At 30.4% G+C, this 25,385-nt stretch overlaps 1 protein-coding gene across 2 annotated transcripts in view; it reads right to left on the bottom strand.

The window, feature by feature from the left end:
- Positions 1–702: 702 nt before the first annotated feature.
- Positions 703–25,385, bottom strand: part of LOC142323752 (ubiquitin-conjugating enzyme E2 S) — a 32,785-nt gene continuing 8,102 nt past the window's right edge. For both annotated transcript variants that reach the window (XM_075363928.1, XM_075363927.1), the window contains exons 2-5: positions 21,272–21,413; positions 17,732–17,922; positions 11,011–11,139; positions 703–1,752 (exon numbers count right to left, since the gene is read on the bottom strand). In XM_075363928.1, coding sequence (XP_075220043.1) covers positions 1,609–1,752; positions 11,011–11,139; positions 17,732–17,922; positions 21,272–21,413 — 606 coding nt within the window. In that variant the 3' untranslated portion in view covers positions 703–1,608. The remainder of the gene's footprint in view (positions 1,753–11,010; positions 11,140–17,731; positions 17,923–21,271; positions 21,414–25,385) is intronic.

Below are 25,385 nucleotides of genomic sequence, written 5' to 3'. Positions count from 1 at the left end.
GAGTAGGTTGATCAAAATGAATTAATTAATAAAACTTTCACAAATTTATGAATGTAAAACCTTTACGTGGTAACAATTTCATTGGTATATTTGAAATCAGCATCCAAATTACTGTGAGAAAAATTATGTAACATGAAACAAATTTAGTGTTAATTAGTATAATCTGTTAAAATGACCTTGTATTTTAAGATACAATGATATTTTGTATCTGTAGAACAGCTACATATTTTCATTAGTAAAAACTAGGTTGTAAGCTAAAATTTAAGTTATAACCTTTCACTCTGTAACATAACCTAACATCCAGATATAATAACATTGGGTGCTATGACAAGTTAAGCTTATTTAAACTAGGGTTGGTTATGAATACTAACTAAACTGAACATTACATAATGATTAAATCTTTCATACTCACAACACAGATAAGTAAAAAAAAATGACTGGAAATTGGCATGTACGTTTGATTTCTAGCAGAATATATTTTAATACATTTTCTGGTTTTACTGATTTACTTACAACTCTTGAAAAAAACTGATTTTTACTTTTTTTATATTTAATGATACAACCCACTATGGCCATCACTTGTTCTAATACAGACATAACTAATAACAATAAATAAGTACTTTGAAAGCAATTCTCATATTACATTATTTTATATACAGGTACAAAAAAAAAAAAAAAAAAAAAAAAAAAAAAAAAAAAAAAAATGTTTTAATAAACATTTATTTATCAATAAAATACAAAAAGATAATTAAAAAAAAAGAACAAAACGACAAATGGAATTTACGAGTCAAAAAGACTGATTTAATAACAAATAAAACTTTTAATACCAATAGTTTACAGTAAAAATGCAATTTTACGACTCCCAAATGAAAAGAAAAATTACTGATAAAAATGCACTTAAAACGAATAAAAAATTAGAACTACTGCATTAAAAATTTATTAATTTTTCCTATGTTGTGCAACTTTTAAAGTGAATTAATTTATTACAGTGCTGCCAACTGTGTAATTCAAAAACACAATCATAATTAACTGTTATATTAAATAATTGAAACATTAATTTTTAAAAAATATTTATTTAACTCATTAAAATATAAGTGTGTCATTACTTTTATCCACACATTTTAGAAGTACAACAAAATTTACCTAAACTGCAATGAGAGTAATTAAATAATTAAAATACAATAACAATAAATTTAACAGTAATAAATTAAAACATAAAAAAATAATAAAATTGGTAGATTAAAAACTAATCACATATAAATTAATACTAATAAAATTATAATCCATACATTTAATTCCGACTTGGCTGTCACTTCTTCTTTTACTCCCAATACTTTATATAATATATTTAACTATTTACAACTGTTTATAATATATATATTAAATTTATTTTATTGTATTTAATACGTATGATGCGCCATTGCCATTTAAAAATCATAATTTTTGTTTTAACAATAGTCGGATTGATCAGGAGTTAATTGGAACGCGATAATCCTGATTAGTCCGTCTATTTATACGATTGCATTTCTTTTTATAAATATAATAGTAATAGAAATAATAATAAGAATTATTATTATGATCGACACTAATCGAGGAAGTCGCACAAACTCACAATCTTTTTAATGTCCTCTTTTTATCCTTCATAAGTTTCTTTTTATCAGCTGCAATTTTTTTATCACTCGCATGCTTTTTTGCCATTGGACCGTCTGTTGTACTATTTATTTCCATACCAGCTTTCGGTACTTTCAATGCCTGTTGAGAAAATGAAAAACAAAATAATGAATTTAAATTTAATAAAAATCCAAGTGTGCAATAAAATTTACAATTTCTCAAGATAAGAAACAGATGTACTTAATAAACATGAAATCTACATTTATAAAACCTCTTAGATTTACTGTAGACAAATTATCTTATAAATCATATTTTTATCTATATTATATAAAAAATTTGATTTAAACATAGTATTAAATTAAAAACATTTAATAAATTCAAAGATGTCTGTATGGCTTAGATATTAAGCCATACATTAAGTCTATAGCATTTATTATATCAAAACAAAATAGTAACTTCAGATTACAGAATAAGGATATGTCACCCAGGTGAGAATATAGGAAACAGGAGATGCATCATTATGAAAGTACAACAATTCAAATGGAAAGAAGAAAGTCTTATACTGTTTTCTATAATAGTGTACTGTAACTCCCAATATTAATGTAAATCATCCACTGAATTGGATAACCTGTAAACATAACTCCAGTATAATACAATGTACAAAAAATTTGTATGATAAACAATTAAAAATAAATTATTTGATATAAACTCAATATATTGTTTATATAGTGTGGGCAACTTCCCATTTCAAACATTAAAACAAGTAAAAATCTTTTATTTTATAATTTTTATGTATGAAATGAAAGTACATTATTTACAATTACTTAAAAATAACATCTCAAAGATGGCCACAATTCTATTTCACACTTTTCAACAGTCTTGTGCATAGGTTACTCAACATGATCATCCAGCCCTGGTGCTGATTGATGATCATTTTGGAATGAGACATGAATTCAGAAAACCTTTCCTTGGGTAATTTATTTAAGGTCCTGGGGGTTACATGGTAGTGGTATTTGGAAAAAATGTAATTTCAAGAATCCCCAAAGGAGAAAAATCATTTGCAAACAGATTTGGGCTTTCAAGCTCCAGAATGGCCTTGTTTTTCAAGGTGACTTGAGTAGAAAAAAATTCCCTAACTGCTGTCATGGAAGCTTCCCCTTAAGTGTGGCTTTAATACCAACTTATTGATATAATTTGTTTTGATTAACAGGATAAGTTAATTCAAGCTGAAGGAAATTTTCATAACATCTAACATAATAGTTGTAAATTTACTGTAACTGCATACAAGAAAACTGGAAATACAATCCTCCTTACACTGCAATCAAAAATACTTACTGATACTGCATTCAATCATGCTGACTGAGTAAGACTTTACTGTGGAGAAACCTCTCCACTCTTGTAGCATTTTCTGACATACACACACTTTTAACACTTCCAGGTCTTCATTTCAATGTGAAGCCAGTTTTCTGAAATTTTTAACCTATATTTTATTGTGGCCAGAATATACCAGATCATTACGAGGAGTATTAAAATTATTCTGAAATACTCGTGCAGTTATGTAACTGTCATTGTTTTTATGGTAAGCATTAACAGTAAAATCAATAGTGCACTTAACTCCATAATCCATTGTAAATTAATGATAAAACAAGGGCTACAAGATAGAAACACTTTCAATATCCTGAACAATCAAATTATAAACTATTCATCTAGTGTAGCCAAATTGTCTGATTCACTGTTACACCAATCTTATATACTTAGTGTTACACAGAGTGATATTTAAATATGAAAACAGCTTTATACTGTATATATGAGAAGTAATTTGAGGCAGAAAGCGGTACGGGTCTAAAATATTAAAAAAATCTGCATTATGGTGAGGTTTTAATATTCGTCCGCCATCTTGGATCTGCCATATTGAATCGAACTTAATTTTTTTAAATAGGAAGGTGAATTTATGGCACATGATTTAGATATAAAATTTTACAAAAAACAAATTGTTAACAATGAAACGAAGTAAAATGCACCTCACGAACAATTTTATTGCATTTTACATTCATAATGCATACAGTAACAATCTTTAAACAGTGCTAAAATATTATTAATAATAAACAATAACTTTCTTTTTCCTGTTTAGCATCTGGTAATTACCTTTCAGAAAATACTTCAGAGGATGAATGAGGATGATATGTACAAGTGTAGTCTTGTAGTCTCAGTTTGACCATTCTTGAGATGTGCGGTTAATTGAAACCCAACCACCAAAGAACACTGGTATCCACAATCTAGTATTCAAATCCAAGCCTCTACTAGGGACTTGAACACTGGAACTCTCGACTTCCAAATCAGCTGATTTGGGAAGACCATTCACCACTAGACCAACCCAACCCGGTGGGTTAAAAACAATAACTAATAATTAACAGTACAATAACAAATTAAGTGGCTATATCAACAAATATTTTCTAAATAAAAATTAACTTCCCGTGTTAATAACAGCTGATATTTGTTACTTATCGTAAATCACACAAATCAGCTGGAAATAATTACTTAAAAGAATATTACAAATTTAGTTGAGTAAATCACCTATTAATTTACAATGCAGTTTGTATTACGTTGAAACAATGAAACTTCATCTTTTTATTTCAACATATCTGTAATGGCAACATTTGATAGTGGTAGTAAAAATTAAGTTATAGGCCTAGTGTTCAAATTTGTTTTTTGATAAAAGTTTTATTAGTTTCCTCATTTATTTATTTATTTAGTTTTATTAAATATTAAATCTTGAAATAAAAATGCCTTCTTCAGGTGAAACAGAAGGAATAATCTCTGTTGATGATGTACGGGTATGGTGACAAGAGTTTGGTCTTTACAAGAGGTATCTGATTTATTTAATAATCAATTTCCAAATGGAGAACCCATAAGTAAATCAACTGTGATCAAGACAGTACAGCAATTTGAAGAAACCGGTACTGTAAAGTTGACCTTGCACCGGTAGACCAAGAACTGTCACAACTGAGGCAAAGTCGTTAAGTATGCAGACCATTTTGTTGAAGACCCTCATTTAGCGATTCAGAATGCTGTTGTCCAACATGACAGTTATTTTTCAGTCCAAAAAATTCTTAAAACAAATAAATTTCACTCTTATAAGCTACACCTGGCACAAGAACTTTCGGACGACGATTTTGAACACAGAGTTAAATACTGTGATATTATAATCCAAAAATTTGACATAGACACAAATTTTTCTAATTCAACATTTACTGATGAATGTGATTTTTATATTAAATGGCCATGTGAATAAGCAAAACTGTCAATGTTGGAGCGATAATCACAAATGGATATTGGAAGCTCACAAACGGTACAGTCAAAATGTGAACATTTGAGCAAGAATCGTTTTGGTCATCGTATTGTAGGGCCTTTTATTTTAGACGACAATCTTACAGGAGATCATTACTGCAAAGGGCACCACCTCTTTATTATCTAAGGACACAGCAAATTTCAAATTAGCAATTTCCAAAATCACTAGACAGGTTGTAGAGGAGCCATAGAATGGCCTGTCAGGTCCCCAGACCTCCTGGGTTACTTTTTTCTCTTCTGGATTACTTTATTGGGGGGGGTACCTGAAACATAATGTTTACAAAACAAAACAAAACCTGCAGACATTGACAAACTGAAAAGAAGAAGAATATAATTGACGAATCTGCTTGTGTACCACCAGACACAATACAAGTTTTATAAACAGATATTACCGGAGGTTAGCACACTGCCAAGCTGTAGAGAAGAAGCATTTTTAACATTTTTTTGTAGAATGGTATTGCTTTCAAAGTTTATTTCATCAAAACCAATTTACAATCGAAAACATTTAAAATATTGCAATATTAAAAATAGCTAATATCAGTTGATGTAGCCATTTAATTTGCTGTTGTTTTGTAATTATTAGCGACTGTTTTTTTTTTATCAATATTATAGCACTGTTTAAAGTTTGTTACTGTATGCATTATGAATGTAAAATGTAATAAAATGTTCATGGAGCACACATTTTACCTCTTTTATTGTTATCATGATTTTTCTGTCACTGCAACTTTGAATGCTTATAACTCAATGAAAGCATTAACAGAAAAATGTGTTTCACAATCTTTTTTTCTTATAAAATTTTAAATCAAAATCATGTGTCATATGTCACCTTCATATTTTAAAAAAATAAGTTTGATTCAGTATGGTGGTTCCAAGATGGCAGACAAATTAAAAACCCACCATAATGCAGATTCTTTTTAACTATATAAAATCCCATTGCTTTCTGCCTCCAAATACTTCTCATGATATGCAGTATAAAGCTGTTTCCATACTTAAATATCACATGGTGGATATATATAAAATAGAAGTTATCACAATAATAAATTATTGTTATCACTTAATATCAAGTGCTTTGTGCTTGTCTTATCATGATATCTCTACAGATAACTATCATCATCATAGTCATCTCATAGATTATTATGATATAACAAGTTGTAAGAGTTATGCTTAGTGTTAGTTTTAAGGTCAGCCGATTTTTTCATCATAAACATTTATTTTTAACTGGTTTTCCTAACATTCAAACCATAATGTTAACACTTTTATTAATAGTGAGCTACACCCTGACTATAATGTTTGTTTTCCAAGATGTTAAAAATATGGCTTTTTATTCAAAAATTATATTAGTTTTGTAATCATTTTTTTTACATTATAATTGTACCTGTTTAGGATTGGACTTTTTAACTTATTTCCAAAATAACTTAATAAAAGTGAGATCAGGCCTCCATGAGGTGCGCCTGGATATATCCAGAACAAATTGGAGAAATTTTTTCTGGTGAGCTGAATCTAAATCAACTTCATCAATCATCAAGTCACCCACTAGATCACATCTACGATTGTAATGCAGGACATCTAGTCCTTGAAAGTCAACCATGAAAAGTCTTTTAAGGAATACTCTACTGGTTGAGCTAAGTAATACCCGAATTCAGAGAAGGCAGCACTCGGATATGGTGGGCTGCCACTTAGGAGATAACATGCGATCAGTAGCATAGGAATGCCTTAACACTGCACACAAAAACAAGAACTTACAAATTCTAAAATCAAACCAAAGCAAATTACCTACATTTCTACACACAATGTAAACTCAATCATGCATACTGATAAACTAAAAATAATAACCAACCTAATGGACAAACACAAAATTCTCATCATGGGACTGTAGAAAAAAGAAGCACTGACCATAATGCCACGGAATCTCAAAGATACAGGCTCTACAAAAGTATATTTGGGAAGAAAATAATGAGTATCCCAGACTTTGGAACAGGGTTTTGGTCAACCTCAAAATATCTATAAAAGAACTCAAGTCAGAATCCCAAGAATCTCAACACTCACCCTAAAAGCATGTAATAAAATCTACACTATAATAAACACCCATGCCCCCACAATGATAAAAACAATCCCCAAAAAACCAGAGACAGAAAATTTCCAGGACCTACTCAACCAGACCATAAATAATATCCCTAAAAATCACATTAAACAACTAATCTGAGACTTCAACAGTCAACTAGGCAGAGAAAGGAGATACCGTAAAATTATTGGAAAATGGCCTGCCCAATAGAGAACAAATGAAAACGGAATGAGTCATCAATCTCTGCAGAACCACAACCTAATCTTGAAATTCACATATTTCAAAAGGAAACTTCAAAAACTCTAAACCTGGAAACACCCTTACTACATTAAAGGAGAATGGAAACGAGATCATGTCTTCATGGACAAACACCACCACAAAAAGATCTATAACATTAAAGTCCTACAAGAAGTAGACGCAAGCTCAGATCACTACTTAAGACAAAATTATAATTAAACTCACTCTTCAAAGGATGCAACAAAACCAATCCCCTAAAACTAAAACAAAGATGAACAATACTTAACTAATACAGAATGAAAATTACCAAAAAGATACTGAAAAAATAACAATCATGGATAAACTCCAAAACCTAATCAACAACCTTAAAAGAAATCATTGATGGATTAGTCATAACAAAACCCCGTAAAAAGCGTCAATGGTGGAACAGCAAATTCGATGAAATAGTGGAGAACAGACATTAAGTATGGTTATTACACCAATCCTAAAAATCAGATACATCCTTCCAAAATGTAGTAAAACAAAGAAAAAACCAACTGAACCCAAAAAAAAATACAGACAACACCATGAAGACACTGAAATCAATAGAAGAAAAATTCAACAAAACACAGTTAAGACTACCACAAACCCTTCAAAAAATAACTCCAAAAATACAAACCTCCAATCCTACTAATAAAGGCTGAAAACCGTAATCTGGCCCATAAAAATAAAGACAACCTAGCTAAAGAAATAAAGAAATCCTAGATAAATATTTTAACAAATTCCTAAATTGCAAAGAAGCGAAAGAACTAAACAACACCAAGCACCACTAGAAAACACCCACTCTCCCACAGTAAAAGAGTCTACCACAAGCACTGGGTGAGATGAATTACAGAGCGGGGGGGGGGACATCATCAGACCAGACCTTTGAAGAGATCTGGGAACATGCAGGTAGACCAGCAAAAATTGCCCTTCATCAACAGTTTGTCAACATTGGATCAAAAAAGAACTACAAGAATACTGGACGACAGCCCTCATCCACCCACTACACAAAACAGACTCTTGACAACTATAAGGAAATCTCACTCCTAGACACAACATATGTTATCAAAAGCATGGAATTTCTTAAATCTCTACAGAAAATTTTACCCAAATGGATTACTGACTACAGGCATACTCATGAGGTGACATACATAATAACAAAAAAAGTAAATATAGGCTGACGTTTTTAAAGATCAAATTAAAAGATGATAACAGGAAATTCAAGTATGAACAAGAACTGAAAGCAAAAACTAGCACAGTGTCATCCTTAGATCTCACAAACTGGAAAATATTTATGATAGTGTTACAACTTAAGATTTAAAGTATACAAAAACACAAATTGGATTTAAAAAATATATAATATGGGAAGTAATTTTAACTTTGATGATATAGAAGACACAAAAGAAAATAAAAATGTTTTTAAATTTTAAAGAACAATTCTTAAGTTTTGCAGAAATAAAAATTATTTAAAATCTGCATGAAAATCAGGTTGCCAAGATAGAGTATAGAATCAAGAAAAGCAAGCTTAAAATAATAATCAATGTCAACAAAAAATAAGATTCATTGCATTCTGGACCAGCCAAGAAATGGAAAACCTAACCAAAAAAAAAAAAATTATTTTATGGTAGCTGTCTTATCTTATTTTTTTAACCTTGTTTCAGGGTTAAAAAAGCTACCTGATTTTTTCTGAGAAATTTGAATATTATACGAAAGAACCGATGCAAATGTTATATCACACTGAACTCTAAATCAAGTTTTCATAAAGTTTGCAAGAATCAAACCTAATTTGGGAATAGTTTTACATAGCAAAATATGCAAAACAGAAAAGCAAGAAGTAAAAAATTGAGTATTTTTACATGATTACAGGAATGTTACAAAATCAGGAAAATAAAAGTTCAAAATAAAAATATTTTTAAGTTAAGAATTTTAATAGTATCACGTAAAAAGAAGACTGGAGAATCATATTTTAGTACATTCACAACTCATTATTTAATGAAGGAAATGTTTTTGTAGTGGGGCCAGGAACATGTATATGAGTAAAAGTGAGATAGAGAATCTCACCCCAAAAAAAGGAATGTTTTTTTAATAATACAAAAAAAGGTAAAATACTTTTATGTACTCAAGCAGATAATAATTCTTGCTCAAAACTGTTAGGAAGATTACAAAATAATCAACAGATGTATTATAAACCTATACATACTATTTCTACTAATCAATGGGAAAGCTCCGAAAGGTGCATTAGGGTGTAACACTAATCAATATTATGTATTTTGTCTGAACTACAAATTCATACACATTTTTACAAGAAAAAAAAAAGTGTCATATACAATTAAATAGAGTGGTCTAATTATACAGGTCATCGAAAAAGGTTGAAGCAATTTAAAAAAAAATCTCAGAAACCACTAGAGATAATCAAATAAATATTGTTTTTAAATTCATCAACTCAAAGTTTTTTTATATACCAGAATGTTTCAATATGAGCTCTGCTGGTCACTCTGCAAACATCCATCCGATAATAGACTTCTGCCCAGGTCCACCGGATCATTGCAGGCATAACTATGGCAATAGCAGCAGTGATCTGTTGTCTTAGTGTAGTACATCCCTGATTTTTTCACTGTAGACAATGTAATTAAAATATCCCCATAGAAAAAAATCTAGGGGTGTCATATCTGGACTTCTTGGAGGCCAAAGCACAGGACCGGCCCTAACAACCCAATGATTAGGGAATCTATCACTGAGAGCGCGTTGAACGCCTAGGCTAAAGTGTGGGGACACACCATCTTGTTGAAACTTTACAGCAACATCACTTTCTTGTTCAATTTGGTCAACTTGCAGGAAAACATACTGTTGTTGAATGGGTCAATCACACGATCGGACATCAAACCGCACCACTTGTTTTTTTTGGGAAATTTCTGACATATTCAATAACTTCATTGGGTTGCTGAGATCGTCATATCCTACAGTTATGCTGGTTGACACAACTGCCGACATGAAAAGAAAGTTGCTTCAACCGTAAACATAACAAGTTTTAAAAATGTTTTGTCATAGTTAATGTTATTAAGCATTTTACTTCTGAATTCAACAAGTTTAGGATGATCCGTAGGTTTAATTTGATGTTTAAGTTGAATTTTGTAAGCGTGAAAGTGTAAATGCCTGTTCCAACACATTTTGAATAGTTGTCTTTGGAATTTCTAACTTTAAACTTCACTGTGAAATTGATTTTTAGGGCTTCTTTAACAACTGACGCATACGCTCAACTGCTTCGTCACATGTTTTGGGCCATCTGGGGGACTTTTTCACTTCCATGTTGCCAGTTTCCTTAAACTGCTCATACCACTAGCTAATGCTGTTTGCATGAGGGGGATCATTGCCATAAACACATCAGAAAATCAATTGAACAGTTATAACTGATTTATACTCTGCTAATCACAAAATGCACTGTGCTTTCTGCTGAAATATCATCACTGCACTGACTGACACAGTGGCGCAGAGGCTATGTGCGTATTGGCACGGCCAGTCACATCTAAAAAAAAACTTGATGATAACCCAATTATTTTGCAGTTCCAATTAATTCTTTAATTTAATTACATAAGGAGATATGATTTTTTATTGCTGCAACCTTTTTCAATGACCCCCATAGATTAACCTTCAAGAAATTATAACTTTATTGAAAGTTCAGGATTTATCCTCAAGAGTTAAAATAATTAAATACCTTAATTTACAAAACTTACTAGTGCATGGATTTCAGTCATCATTTTCGCTCTCTTAGAATAATCATCATAATGTTCTAATAACAATTTACCAGCCTCTTCATTGAGTGCAGACTCTGCGTTAGGTACAATAAGTAGACATTTTACAGTCTGTAAAAATAAAGACATTCCCAATACTTACACAAGCATACAATAACATTTGAAACACATCAACAATGATTATTACACGGCCAGCTTGCAACTGAAAGTAAATAAATACTTCACTAACTTGACAGGATTGTACCCTTCAACTTACAGAAAATTTTAAGTATTATAACATCTTAAATTATTTACTCACCATTCAATAAAAATTCTATAAACTATAATAATTTTGCTAATTACTTAATACCTTAGCTTTGCTTAAAACCAAAATCAGTAGAGAATAGTTGGATTTTATACATACAGTTGGACATCTGTATACGGAACTTGTCCTTTACAAATTTCTCTATAGTAAATTTTAATCTCTCTATTTCCTGAAACTTTGACTTTAAGGGAATTTTCTGTGTACATTTACTTCCACTCAACAAACAAATGATTTCTATATAATGCATTTTTGGGCATAAGAGTTAAAGATGATTTTATTTTTTGTTTTGTGTGAATTAGTTTTACAGAGCCAGCTTTTATACATTGAAACAGCAATAAACAAAACAGTCACTATGTCCTTGATAACAGCGGCTAGGCGACTCATTGTAAAGCAGTCTATGTTTATTTACTGCTGCAGTTAGAATTTGGTAGCGCGTGTTTAATCTCAATGTGTAACAGTTTGTGAATTTCTTAACAGATGGCTACTCTTAGTTTGTACATTGTATTATTGTACTTCATATAGAGTCTATGATTGTTTATATAATCAGTACAACAAAACATCCAAACATGAAACTTTACCTATTCAGGATAAACTAAAAATTAAAATTATAGAAGACTGTGATAAAGATAAATAAAAAGAAAGATGTTGCCTTACATTAAGGAATAGCAGCCAGTTCATTATTGACAATCTTGCCAAATCGCAAAACAATGAAAGAGTAGTCTGAAGAAGTTTTCTTGAATTAAAGAACAGAAAATTATTACAATGCATGTATTCAAATGTTGACAAAGCTGTTTTAAAATGGTTTATAGTGGTTCGTGAGAAAAATATTCCCATATCAGGTGCTACAATAAAAGAAAAATTGCTAGCGTTTACAAAAACTACAGGTTATGAAGATTTTGTCCCTAGCACGGGACGGTTGGACAAATTTAAAAAAACACAGGGAACTTCTCAGATGGTAAAGTAAAGTCATCAGTGGCACAGGTGCTGATGTACTTCAAATCAACTGTTCATCTTCGAGAGAAAACATTTTGGTAAACCTCTAACATCAATATGATAAACATGATGTTTTTAATGCAGACGAAACAGCATTCTTTTTTAAGTATCTCCCAAATTAGACTCTTGCTTTAAAAAAGGATAAAATGCTTTGGAAGAAAAAACAGTAAATAAACGGCGACTCATGTCACGTGCTAATATGACTGGTACACAAAAACCTAAGATTTTGTTAATTAGAAAAAGTAAAAAGCACATTTTCAGGGTGTCAAATCATTAGAAACAGATTACAATTTTAATACGAAAACATGGATGATGAGTGAGCGATGTTTACTGTAAATGGCTGCAGAAATTTGATGAAAAGAATACGAAACAAATGAGAAAGGTGTTACTTTTCACTGAAAATTGTCCTGCTCACCCACAATCAATTTCAGAAAAAATGAATTCAATTGAAAATTGTGTACCTACCATCAAATATGACCTCCAAACTCCAATCTATAGATCAGGCTATTATAAAAAACTTTAAGGTTCACTATCAGAAACGAGTGTTGATGAAAATGGTCAGTGCAACTGATAACTCTTCTTACAAAGAAAATACTACAATTACAGTGAAAGAATGTATTGCAGAAGTATCAAAAGCATGGGTTAATAACATTACTTTTGAAACAATCGTACGATGTTTTAGTAAGGCTGTTTTTACTGATATGGACAATGATGTTCAAACAGAATCTGCAAGTGTTAAGCGAAAGTTGAAATAAAATAAAAGACAACACTTGTTTGACCAATGACAAAACATTACAGGAATACATTGATATTAATGATACAGTTATGGTTGCTGAATATCACACCGACAGCAAAATTGTAAGTGATGTCCTGCAGTTCTGTGCTAGCAACAACGAAGTTGGAGAAGATATGATGAATCCCCGGATAAACAGTAGCGATTTACAAAATGCCTTTTCATTAATACATGCTGGAATACAACAGCAAGAAAGCAGACCTGAAGAAATGGTTTTTTTATCTAAACAAATTAGAATCTTTTACTAAAAACAAAACAATTTTTAATAAAATGCAAACTAAAATGTCAGATTTTTTTTTTAAACGAACAATAAAAATAATTAAAACTAATACGAATAATTAAAATAGAAAAGTTAGGTCATTGTTTTTAAATATGCAAATTTTAGATATTTATTACAATACTGTGCAGTTCAATGAAGAAATAAAATTTTACAAGTTTAATATACTATGTGGTTTGTGGATACCCGACTTAGGTATGTAATGTAAGAAGTAGTGTGTATATTGCTTGTTTCTTTATAATGAAATTTTTAACAAAATTTTTCCCACGACATTGGAAAGGGAAGTAATACTAGTACCTGAAGTAAGGAAAAAGGTTCACATAAACATTTGTTTGAAAACACTGTCACTAAGTTACACCTAGTGAAAAATTTTGTCCAGATTTCAGTTCCCCCAGTGAAATGAGATCATATGAAATTTTTTAAGCATTATACAAGGTGTGTGAGAAAAGTAATGAGATTGGTAACACTGCAAGCGATCTGGCAATGCTGTGTCTAACGGTCTGTGCTAGACCGGTTTGTTCATCTCTTCCACATGCTCAGTATGAGTTTCAACTCTGTTCAGCCAACACATTATTTTTGATAGCGCCATCAGTGAAATTGTGTTTTGTTGTTAAGAAAATGGAGCATCGGAATTTAGAGTAAAGTTGTGCAATAAAGTTTTGTGTTAAACTTGGGAATCCACGAGTATGACCTTTGAAAACTTGAAACAGGCCTATGGGGAACATTGCTTATCATGAGCACAAGATTTCCGCTGGCACAAATCATTTTTGGAAGGCCGAGAACATGTTAAAGATCAACCTTGCTCAGGGAGACCTTCAACTTCAAAATCTGACGAAAACATTGAGCATGTGATGGTTCTTGTGAGATCAGAACATCGTTTAAAAATAAGGATGATGAGTGAGTGAACAGTTAAATTTAAACAATTTCACCGTACATCAAATTTTGACAGATGATTTGGATATACGAAAGGTTTGTGTGAAATTGGTGCCGAAAAACCTCACAACGGAACAGAAGGACAATCGAAGAAACGTGTACGTTGATCTTCTTGAGAGGATTGACAATGACCAAGAATTCTTCAATCGTGTGATCACAGATGATGAATCCTGGATATTTGAGTACGATCCTGCGGCAAAGCGAAGAGTGGCACACTCCATCATTTCCTCGGCCGAAAAAATGTCGAATGAGCAAATCAAAGCTCAAATCCACGGTGATTTGCTATTTTGGCAATAGGGGTATTGTGCATAAAGAATTTGTTCCTCCAGGACAAACTGTTAATCAAGTGTTTTACAAAGGTGTCCTTGAAATGCTCAGGAAAAGAATGATTTGCGTGAGATCCGACATTGCAGATAAGTGGATGCTTCATCATAACAATGCCCCGTGTCACATGGCCATTTCCATCAGGGAATTTTTGACTTCAAAACGCATTCCTACGGTTCCTCAACCCCCCTATTCACCTGATTTGAGTCCTTGTGACTTTTTCCTTTTCCCGAAATTGAAACATGTCTTAAAAGGACATTATTTTGGAACTCTGCAGAACATTCAAAAGACTGTGACCGACCATTTAAAAGCCCTACCAGTTGAAGCCTTCCCGCGCTGCTACCAGGAGTGGGAACACCTCTGCCGGTGTTTAACTGCCCAAGGGAACTACTTTGAAGGGGATGATAATATTGTTTGAAAAAAAATAAAAACTTTGGTAAGTAAAAAGACAAACCTAATGGTTTCTTATAATTTTTGACCTGAAAATCAAATAAAACAGGTTCCTGAAATTTATTCCCATTAGTTTCCATGAAATCAAACATAAAACACAAAAATTTGGTGATGATTTTTAGGTTTGTAGTATAACTTTATTAAATGAATACACATAAATTTTATTAGCAAAACTTGTACAGAATTTATTAAGAAAACTGATTCACTATTGAGAAAACAAAAAAAATAATCAACTTTTATTATTTAAAAACAAAACCTAGCAGAAAAATGTTATGGATTTTTAAAAATTAACAGCTATTTTTAGTACAATAAATTTAGATCTTTGAAAAATAGAATATTTTTAATCTACTTTTTAAAAAGCATAATCACTGTGGTTTACACTGTATTAATTTACAATAAATATTCAAAAATTCCACCACTGACATCTATGCACTTTTCAACTTTTTCCCGACATTTTCTGTCACCACCCTATAATATCTTTGCATTCCTAGACAAGGGCAACAGCAGTGAAAATATGAGCTATCAGTTCATCATCATGATGTGTGTTTACTTTGTGCTTGTATACATTGCATTTTTCCATCCCACAAACAGTATTTTAAGGGAGTAAGGTCCGGTGATCTAGGTGGCCAATTTACCTGGCCCTATACAACCAATCCATTTACCAGTAGATCTTTCATCTAAGTCTTACTTCATTTGTGAAATATAGTGGTGCTACATTAAATTGATAATACATTTCATTCGTTTTGTCTGTGAGATATCTTCAAGCACTATAAGAAATTCATTGTTTAAAAATTAAATATAATCTATCTCTGTGACATGCTGTTCTAATACGAGAAAGCCTATTAATTGATTGTCGATCATGCCACATCAAAAATTTACAGAAAATCGTTGCTGGAAATTTGATTCAACTACAGTATGTGTGTTTTCTTCAGACCACCGTTGTGATTCTGTGTGCTGTTTATGCCATTACAGGTAAAAGTAGCTACATCTTATTATAGTATGAACGGAATTACATGATAATTATTGCTAACAGATTGTCAAAACTCCAGCTGTGTGGCACGGTCACCAATCTGGAAATGTTGAACTTTCTGAACATGATAAGGAGCCAGTCCATGAGCATGCAATGTCCTCCATATTATACTTTGAGGAATGTTGAGTTGTGTAGAAATTCTCTGTGTGCTTTCTGTAGGACTAAACTGTACCACCTGAAGAATGTTTACCCTTTCATTACCATATAACGATTGATGTTCAAATGAAACATAAATGCTGAAAGTTTGTAAAGCTGTAGGTACAGTTTAGGGTACAACAACCATAGTGTTGTCAACCTAATCTTTCACTGATCTAAATTTATTGTACAAAAACCAGGTATTTTGTTTTACATGCCATAAGTTCCCACAAATTTATAACATTTTTATGTTAAGTTTTTTTTGTTTTTTAAAAAAAGTTGATATTTTTTATTTTTCATATGCTTTATTACATCAATTTTCTCAAAATTAAATTCTCTACTAGTTTTGATAGTAACATTTACATATAATAGTCATTTTACAGTTATTGTACTTCAAACCTATAAAACAGACTTTTTTCACCAAATTTTTCTGTTTTACATTGGATATCATGAAAATGGGAGATAACAGTTCTGGGATTTATTTTATTTGATTTTTCAAGGCAAAAAACATAAGAAACAATCAAGTTTACTCCAAAATGTTTATATAATTTTAATTATGCAAAAAAAAATTCTAGCAGCTTTATGTATTTTTTACTGTATAAAATATAACAATAATAATCTTGTTATTAAATAAGATTTATTTAACAACAAATCATTTTTTAATTTGCAAACACTATATTTTATTGTTCTATGAGTACACTGTTCTGATGACAAGGATAATACATTTTTGAAGTTTATGAAAAAATGCAGAGCCTGATCAAGACCCAAAACCATAACCTTGAGGATGAAAGGTAGATACTACCTGACTAATCACTTAAGTTAGTAATAATAATATTGAAAAACAAGCATTTACCTTGCTGTAAAAAATTGGAAAATTAATCAAGGAACTCATATTAGTAACAAAATAAACAAGAAAAATAAAAAAAGGTGATAGAAAAGAACAACCCTGAAAGTAAAAGAACACATATAACAGGCCTGATTTTTTATAAATTTACAAAATTACTCTCACTTTCACTCATAACAATCTATTTTCAAAAGCCTGTCAGGAGTAATAACTATATAAAATCTAAGTAGTAGTGACAATGCTTTTTTTCAAAAATGAAAAAAAAATTAAATTCCTAATGAATAGTTTTACAAAAATAATAAAAACACTGATGAATGGAGAAATATCAAATATATCAATTAAAAATAAAGATTTATAAAAAAATAAGTATTACATTACAAACTAGCTCATTCTACTAGCTATATTTTAAAAATTAAAGCATTCATAACTGGTTCTACCCTGTCACAGTCAGAGAAAAGAAATGTAATAAACCACTGAATTGCAATCATACTAAATAGGAAGGAGATATCTTGCACACAAATCTACAGGCATAGCAGCAAAGAATTTAAACAAATTACCAATGTTTGAGAACTACCAGGTAAAACAAATTAAAATAACTAGAAACAGTAAAATAAACTTACTAGTAATATATGTTTAATTCCGAGGTCAGATTTCCAATCCTTTTTCAAAGTGTTGACGCAAATTTCTCCATTTTTAGCAACATTCGGATGAAAGATTTTTGTTAGAAAGAATGCTTTAGGAGGTGCTTGAGGAAAATCTTTACCCAAAGCCAGTTTTACTTTAAATATACCACCAGCATAAGGTGTTCCAGCTGAAAAACAAAACTTGTTTGTTTAATATTCTCCCAAATTTTCTTCAATTAATAAATAAAACTTCAATAATTAACACAACAAAAAATTAAATAGATCTATATCTGAAAACTTAAAAGTTTACAACTCTTACCATATTTAACACACACATTAAACATTTTATAACCAAATTTAAAAAAAAAAATCATTATCAATTTAATGAACTGATGATGTATTCTACATTAAGTATTATACTGTATTTTCTCATTTCAAATGTGCTTAACCAGAAAAATTGACAACAAAAGTTTGTTACTAGTTCTATAACATTTGTCTAACTCATAAGAATTTCTTTTAATTTTAAATGGTGACTTCAACCTCCTATCTCTACAAATGGTTTTCCAACTTACCTGCCGAGATGCATTTCAGTAAAAAAAATTTCAAGAGAATTAAAATAAACAGAATTTTAAAGGAACTGTGAACCTCTTGTGGAAAGTTTTTTGTGACTTATTAGCAAAGGCATAGAAACTATTTTAGAGAACAGAAAATAAAGCAATAAAATTTGAAACATTTTCTCGTAAATTTTTATCAAGGGTTCTCCCAACAGGTAATTTATAAGAACTGGTAGCCAAAGAATCATCAAATGCATCTTCACCCATCTATTATGTAGATAATTTTTCTTTCGGTACAGTCAGTCATAAAGATCCAAAAAATGTTCCATTTATGGTGAGTGTTTGTCTGCATGTGTTAGTGTCTGTGTCCGTGTCTATGTGTGTGTGTATGTGACACACAATGTAACGCGTAATGAATGTGATGTAATGAATACACACAAGCAGTGTTTGAATGTGATTATACTTATAACTTCTAGATCTTGTAATTTTAATTAGCATTATTAATAACACACACTGTCTATTAGTTGATACTGATGCCATTTTTAATTAGAGAAGAGATTTTATAGTTCATGTACGACATAATTTAAAATTACATTATTAATCCATCCAATACCCTGTAAAATGTGAAGTTTATTCTGTAATACATTTTCTTAAAACAGAAGGTGAAGAATGCTTTGCAGAAATTAATAAACAAATTTCAGATGTTTAAGACACATATGAATCAACAATATGTCTGAAAAGGTCCCATTAATTCTCAACAGGACTGATGTTCATAACAAATAAAAAAGCAGCCTCAAAGTTTGAACTTAAAGGAATTCTTTACAAAACTGAAGAAACTATTCATACAGATAAGCATCTGACAAAAAGGGAATTGAATTAATTTTTATCTGAAGCATCTAAGACTATATGCTTCATGAAACTGTGAGAGGAAAAAGTAGGTATAAAAAATAAAAAGTGTGTGTTGATACCCATAAATGTTAGCTGATAAACCCAAACAAGATAAAAGTATGAAATCTGTAAAAATTAAATACACAGATTCCATACTCACAACTCTCACACATGATGCAGAAGAAATATATGAATTCCCAAATTTGGTTGTGAGACGAGATGAGACCCAGAAATACATTCGAACAGGTTTTTAAAAATGAAACAAAAGGAATGCTAATAGATGGTGTTTGCCTTCATCATAACGCTTGGCCCCATATTGCGTGGGTCACTTCTGTACTACTCAATAATTAGAAATGAATGTTTTAAATCATCCGCTGCACAGTATGATGTCCTCAAGCCCAGGGATTTTTACTTTTTTTGCTTGAAGAAACATCACATAGGGAAAAAGTTTGACTATAATGATAAATAATAAAGAAGAGATCATGGTGTGATCAAGGACTGGCAACAGACTTATATGACTCAAGGATATAAGATCGTTTCCAGACTGAAGTGCTTGGACAATGATGGTAATTTTATTGAAAAAAAATATATGTAACTGCAGTCCTTCCACTGCTAGAAAGGTCAATTCATACTTAAATATTTATATTTAAATGTTGCTGGTTAAATATATTTATTATAGTTATCCCATAAATGTATGCCTAAATATTTTCTCAAAGTTTAAGTATGGAGATCAAATAATCATTAAGATTATCCCAGCAGTTTCTGAGTTTTAGGCCAACAACAATACAAACACATGACATTCTCATTTATGTACAGGGTCTTCATAAAAGAATGGCAGGGGTTTTGAATATGGATTAAATGAAAACAATGTTTATTTATTGAATTTGTCATTTCAAACAGTTTTTTTACATAACTAATAAATTTCAATATATGCACCATTAATCGCTCAGTAAATCATAAAAGAATGGTGGGATTTTTGTAATTCAAATCAAAGCAGTAGAGCCTGCCAGGCTGGTCTAGTGATTAAGTCATCAACACAAATCAGCTGATTTCAAAATCGAGAGTTCTAATTCAAATCATAGTAAAGGTCAAATCATAGTAACTTTTATTCAGATTTGAATACTAGATCGTGGATACAATCTTCTTCTACTTCTTTGGTGGTTGGGTTTCAATTAACCACACTTCTCAGGAGTGGTTGACCTGAGACTGTACAAGACTATATTTCATTCACATTTATACATATCATCCTCTGAAGTAATACCTTATGGTGGTTCCAGAGGCTAAACAGACAAAAAGAAAAAGATCAAAGGAGTAGGGAAATTTTGAGAAATTATGTTAGTAGCCCTGATAGCCTCCAACCTGAAAGTTTATGTAACAGCAGTTCAAACCACCGCACCAGTTTTTATATTGTTGCTGAGATGTGTTTAGTTTGTTACTATGTTCATTGTTCCAAGAAAAAGCAATGTTTTGCGGCAGGCTGAATTAAAGTCCATAATTTCAGTTCAACGTGCACTTCAACATGAAAATAATAATTGACATTGGTTCAAAGAAACTGGATCTGTTCTCAGGGAGAAATCAACTGGCAGACCACAAGTATCAGACAAAAACTGTTGGAATGAATTAAGACAATCTGCAATCAGAAGTCTTAACAAATCAATCCCTCATTAAAGCTGAAATCAACATTCACAATGTTTTACACAAAAGATTGAAAAATATGTGACCAATGTCACTTAAAGGAAAGAATTAATGAAGCAACTGTAACCATAAAAGAAAATATGTTAATTTAGGTATGGGCCGAAACTGAGTATAGACTGGACATTTTCCAAGTAACTAATGATGCACCTGTACGTACTGTTATTTTCTTTAATCTATTTTCAATGCCCCCCCCCCATTCTTTTATGAAGAACCTGTATAAAAACTATCATATTATATACATACATACATATATATATATATATATATATATATATATATATATAAATTAAAGATATCCAGCTTATCAACAGCCTTTAAACCCAATTACAGAGTTGATGTTATCCTATCTCATTATTTGAACACCAATAACACTGAATAATCTGAAAATTTAAAAACTTACCAGGTCCTTCAATATAGGCTTGAATATCTGTAACATCTTCTTCATTAATTATAACCTTAATACCTTCTGGAGGATCATTAGATAACTCTTGTAGTTCTTTAGCAACTCGTCTTATAATTTGTGGTGATAAATTTTCTACATTCTGAAAAAACATAAAAAAAACTTAATTTTTAACTACATAAGTAAACACTTTAAATAAAAAATAAAAACTTGTCTAAAAATTTTATGAAGATAATGACAATATAAAAGACTTTCTAAAATGAAAACAAAAACAAAAATATCTGCTTTAGTAGGTATATAGTTTTAAACAGATATTTCACAAAGCTGAAACTATAAAATATAACAAGTCACTAGTTTGATAGTTGAAATTCTTTTATAATTTAGTATGATGGAATTTTCTTCTTTAAATGACGATTAATTAAAAACGGTAATATAATCAATAATTATAATTTTAATTATAATTAAACGGTATATAATTTAATAAAGCATAGTTAATATTTTATTTGTTAATAAAGTATTAACAAATAGAGTTAATACTTTATTCAATTACTCATCATGTTCAGCCCAAGATTATACTTATTATGAGATTAAATAATAAGATTACACACTTATTTCTCATTATGTCATTATGTTTTGCTACAATTAAATTAAAAACTTAAGAAAAATTTATATTCATTGTAATACTCTACTATCATTACTTTTTTAATTAGTTTTATACTTATTCCTGGGCATTTATCAAACTGAAAAAAAAATATATATATATATATGTAGAGCTACAAATAGGCTTTCTATAGTGAGTTATGACTAAGCTTAGAATTTTGCATTACCAGGAAAAACCAATTTCATATTGTTTTAACACTTAAATGTTGATATATATTTCAAGAATAGTTTAATCCACAATCATGAAATCTGGGTAAATAATCTGTGCATTGAGAAAACAGATTTTAAATTTGTGAAATATTCTAATTATGAAATAGAGAGGTACTGATGGGTGTTGTATCTCAAAAAGTTTCAGTCATCATGTTTTCTAATTACCAAAGAATTCAATCAGGTATAGTCACAATTTTTTTTTACAATGCACCTTTTACAAAAAAAAACATTAGTAATAAATGTTTACTGATTCAATCTATCCAAAAAATAATGATGTATAATCTTTTTTCTTTACATCAGACAATTAACTTAGAGAAGAAACTGATTTAAAATAGTTTTATTAATATTTCTAGTGTACTTTCAACAAATTCCATTCTCTCAAGTTATCTTCCACACCATAACAATTACGCTTCAGAAGGTGGACTCTTTTTTTTCTACCAGTATATCATTACGAAATGTGAGCTCAAAAATCCTCAGAGTTCAATTTCAACTAACAACTTGTTCTCTGTTAACAATCTTACAGCATAAAAGAGACATTTCCAGTTGATGAATAAAGACAACCTTATGTAATGTGTGAGCTAATTTTACAGATGATAATCTCCAAACAATGAGTCTAAAAAGTATTTGTAGAACAATTTTGATTGTAAAATGAACTTCAGAAAACAGGAATGTTGATCGAAAACCTTCAAGATATAAAAATAAGAAAACTATATCACCAAAAGAAAATGACAGTGAAAATGTAATCTATGTATGACCAATAATATTAATTCCAGTAATGTTATACCGGATATTTTAACCATCATACATTAATTATTCTAAAACCTTATAAAGATAAATAATAAGTCATTTTATTAATTATTAAATATTGTAGGAAAACTTTGATTATAATTTAATTTTAATAATTGGTCATTACACAATTTGCAATTTGATTTGAAGTAAACTCAATTTAATTTTGCAACACTTACGACTTTTATAAATTTATGACTATTGTAAATCTTTATGCGTTTGCATCAAAAATATATGGAAATTAGCTGAATAGCACCTAACGCTTGTTCATCTCATGGTGACAATATATCTGGTTCAGTTTCACAGTCTTTACTTTCTTCCTCTTCGTTATTCTGCAAGAGAACACTTTTGATAACTACACTACCAAATGCTGCAAAAAAAATCCATTTCCTGAAGGGACTGTAGAATATTGAATTGTTTCAGTTCTTTTAGAGAAGGTTATCTTCATCATAAGTACTGTTCATTTCTAGGTTTAGAACAAGCCCTATGTCAGAATGAATTTTTTACTATTGTACTTATAATTTTCCATTGGTTTTTATTGATCACCTGCAGAATATTTTATTATTGGCTGAAGAGAAAATGACTATTTTTTTTGTAATCTAGTGATACCATTACACAGTTATTCATCGGTAGCAAAATTTTCTATCAACCTTTCTTATTCTTACAGCTCACCCCATGAATGAATTTCTACTTCAAAAATTTCAGTCTTCGCAAGTCACCCAGGGCATTACGTTATTTAGATAATTTATGGATATATTTGTAATGTTATAACTAAGACATCTTTCCTTTCTTAAGATATTGGCACACACCAAAACAGACTCATTCCTTTGACATTTTTCCACTTTTAAATTTTAAAGGTCTATCTAGAAGCAATTTATAAAATATTCCTGTTTCATCAGACCTGAATATCATATTCCTGAAAATTATTGTTTATACAAGCTCAGTTTTAACCAGGTATTCATAAATTTTAAATCAATGTCTTTAGCTTCACCACTTATTTTTCAAAAGGAAATATTTTGGCATTGCTTGAACTTTTCCAGCCAATCATTGACATTTGAAATTCAGAAATCCTACATGTTTTTGTAGTTTACTGTTTTTATACCAGGATTTCATAATACTAACATATTTTAATTTATCATTTACTTAAACCACCACACAACAGCTTTAACAATTTGCTCAAATTCTTGTGTGAATATTTTTTAAATTACTCTCTTCATTACCGCCCTATTACAATCTTGGGTACATTTATGGTTGAACGACAAGGACAAATCAGAGCCCTCTGAGTCAATCCATTTAAAGTGATCAGGTGGTTGCTTGAACAATCAAAAAAAAAAAAAAATTTAAACTTATCCACATGTTTTCTACATATCTCAGGACCTTAAAACAATTTTTTTAAATTTATTATTTAAGCAGTTTACCTGTGGCGGTCATTTTTGTTACAGTGCGCACACCTGTTTTTGTGATTTTAAGGGTTTATAGTAAACATCATAACTAAAAAACTGTTGGTCCTGGAAGAATCAAACAAAAAGCAATTTAATCATATTTTCTCAACATAAAAGATTGGTCCAGTGGTTTATTTACCTATCTCTCTTCTTTCTATGAGAAAATTACCATAAAGTTGAACATGAAAAACTGTGAAATTTCACTTTTGCTAATTTTTTTCAAGAGGCAGGGATAGTATACACAGTTTGAATTATTTTTTTTTATATGTACTATACTACGTTAGTAGTATAGTAATTTTCAAAAAATACTTTTTCTTTCCTGTTTAGCCTCCAGGAATCACCATCAAGTATTACTGCAGAAGATGACATGTATGAGTGTAAGTGAAGTGTAGTCTTGTACACTATCAGGTTGACCACTTCTGAGATGTGTGGTTAACTGAAACCCAACTACCAAAGAACATCAGTATCCACAATCTAGTATTCAAATCCATATAAAAGTAACTGCCTTTACTGGGATTTGAAGATTGAAACTCTCGACTTCAAAATCAGCTGATTTGTGAAGACGTTCACCACTAGACCAACCCGGTGGGTCGCTATAAATAACATATTTACTCTAAGTGTGAAATATTTACCCCTAAATTTTTCTGAATTTTTTAAAATTAGTTCTTTTAAAAAATCCAAATTTTGGCTTCAAATAACTCTAATGGGGGGGGGGGGGGGTCTGGTGATAAAAATCTCAAATTTGCATCAACTTGCAGTGTTTTTGTAGAGGTTTATGGCAAATAAATAAGTTTCTTGTGTATTGTACTAATAAAAAAGTTATAACCTCTAAAAAATCATGAAAAACCTGTTAAAAGTGATATCATTTTGGCTCACAAAATAAATGCTCTAAGGGGATTTCTTGTCTCCTAAGCACTATATTTTTTCTATTTAGCCTCTATGTTGTTGAAATTTATGTTTACAATATTTTTAAATAGCTCTTTTTAAAATTATTAATGATGCATCATACTTTAATA

The sequence above is a fragment of the Lycorma delicatula genome, chromosome 4, assembly GCF_047948215.1.
Source record: "Lycorma delicatula isolate Av1 chromosome 4, ASM4794821v1, whole genome shotgun sequence".
NCBI classification, from domain to species: domain Eukaryota; kingdom Metazoa; phylum Arthropoda; class Insecta; order Hemiptera; family Fulgoridae; genus Lycorma; species Lycorma delicatula.
Note: the sequence above shows the minus strand (reverse complement) of the source record. Positions and strands in the feature narration are given on the sequence as shown.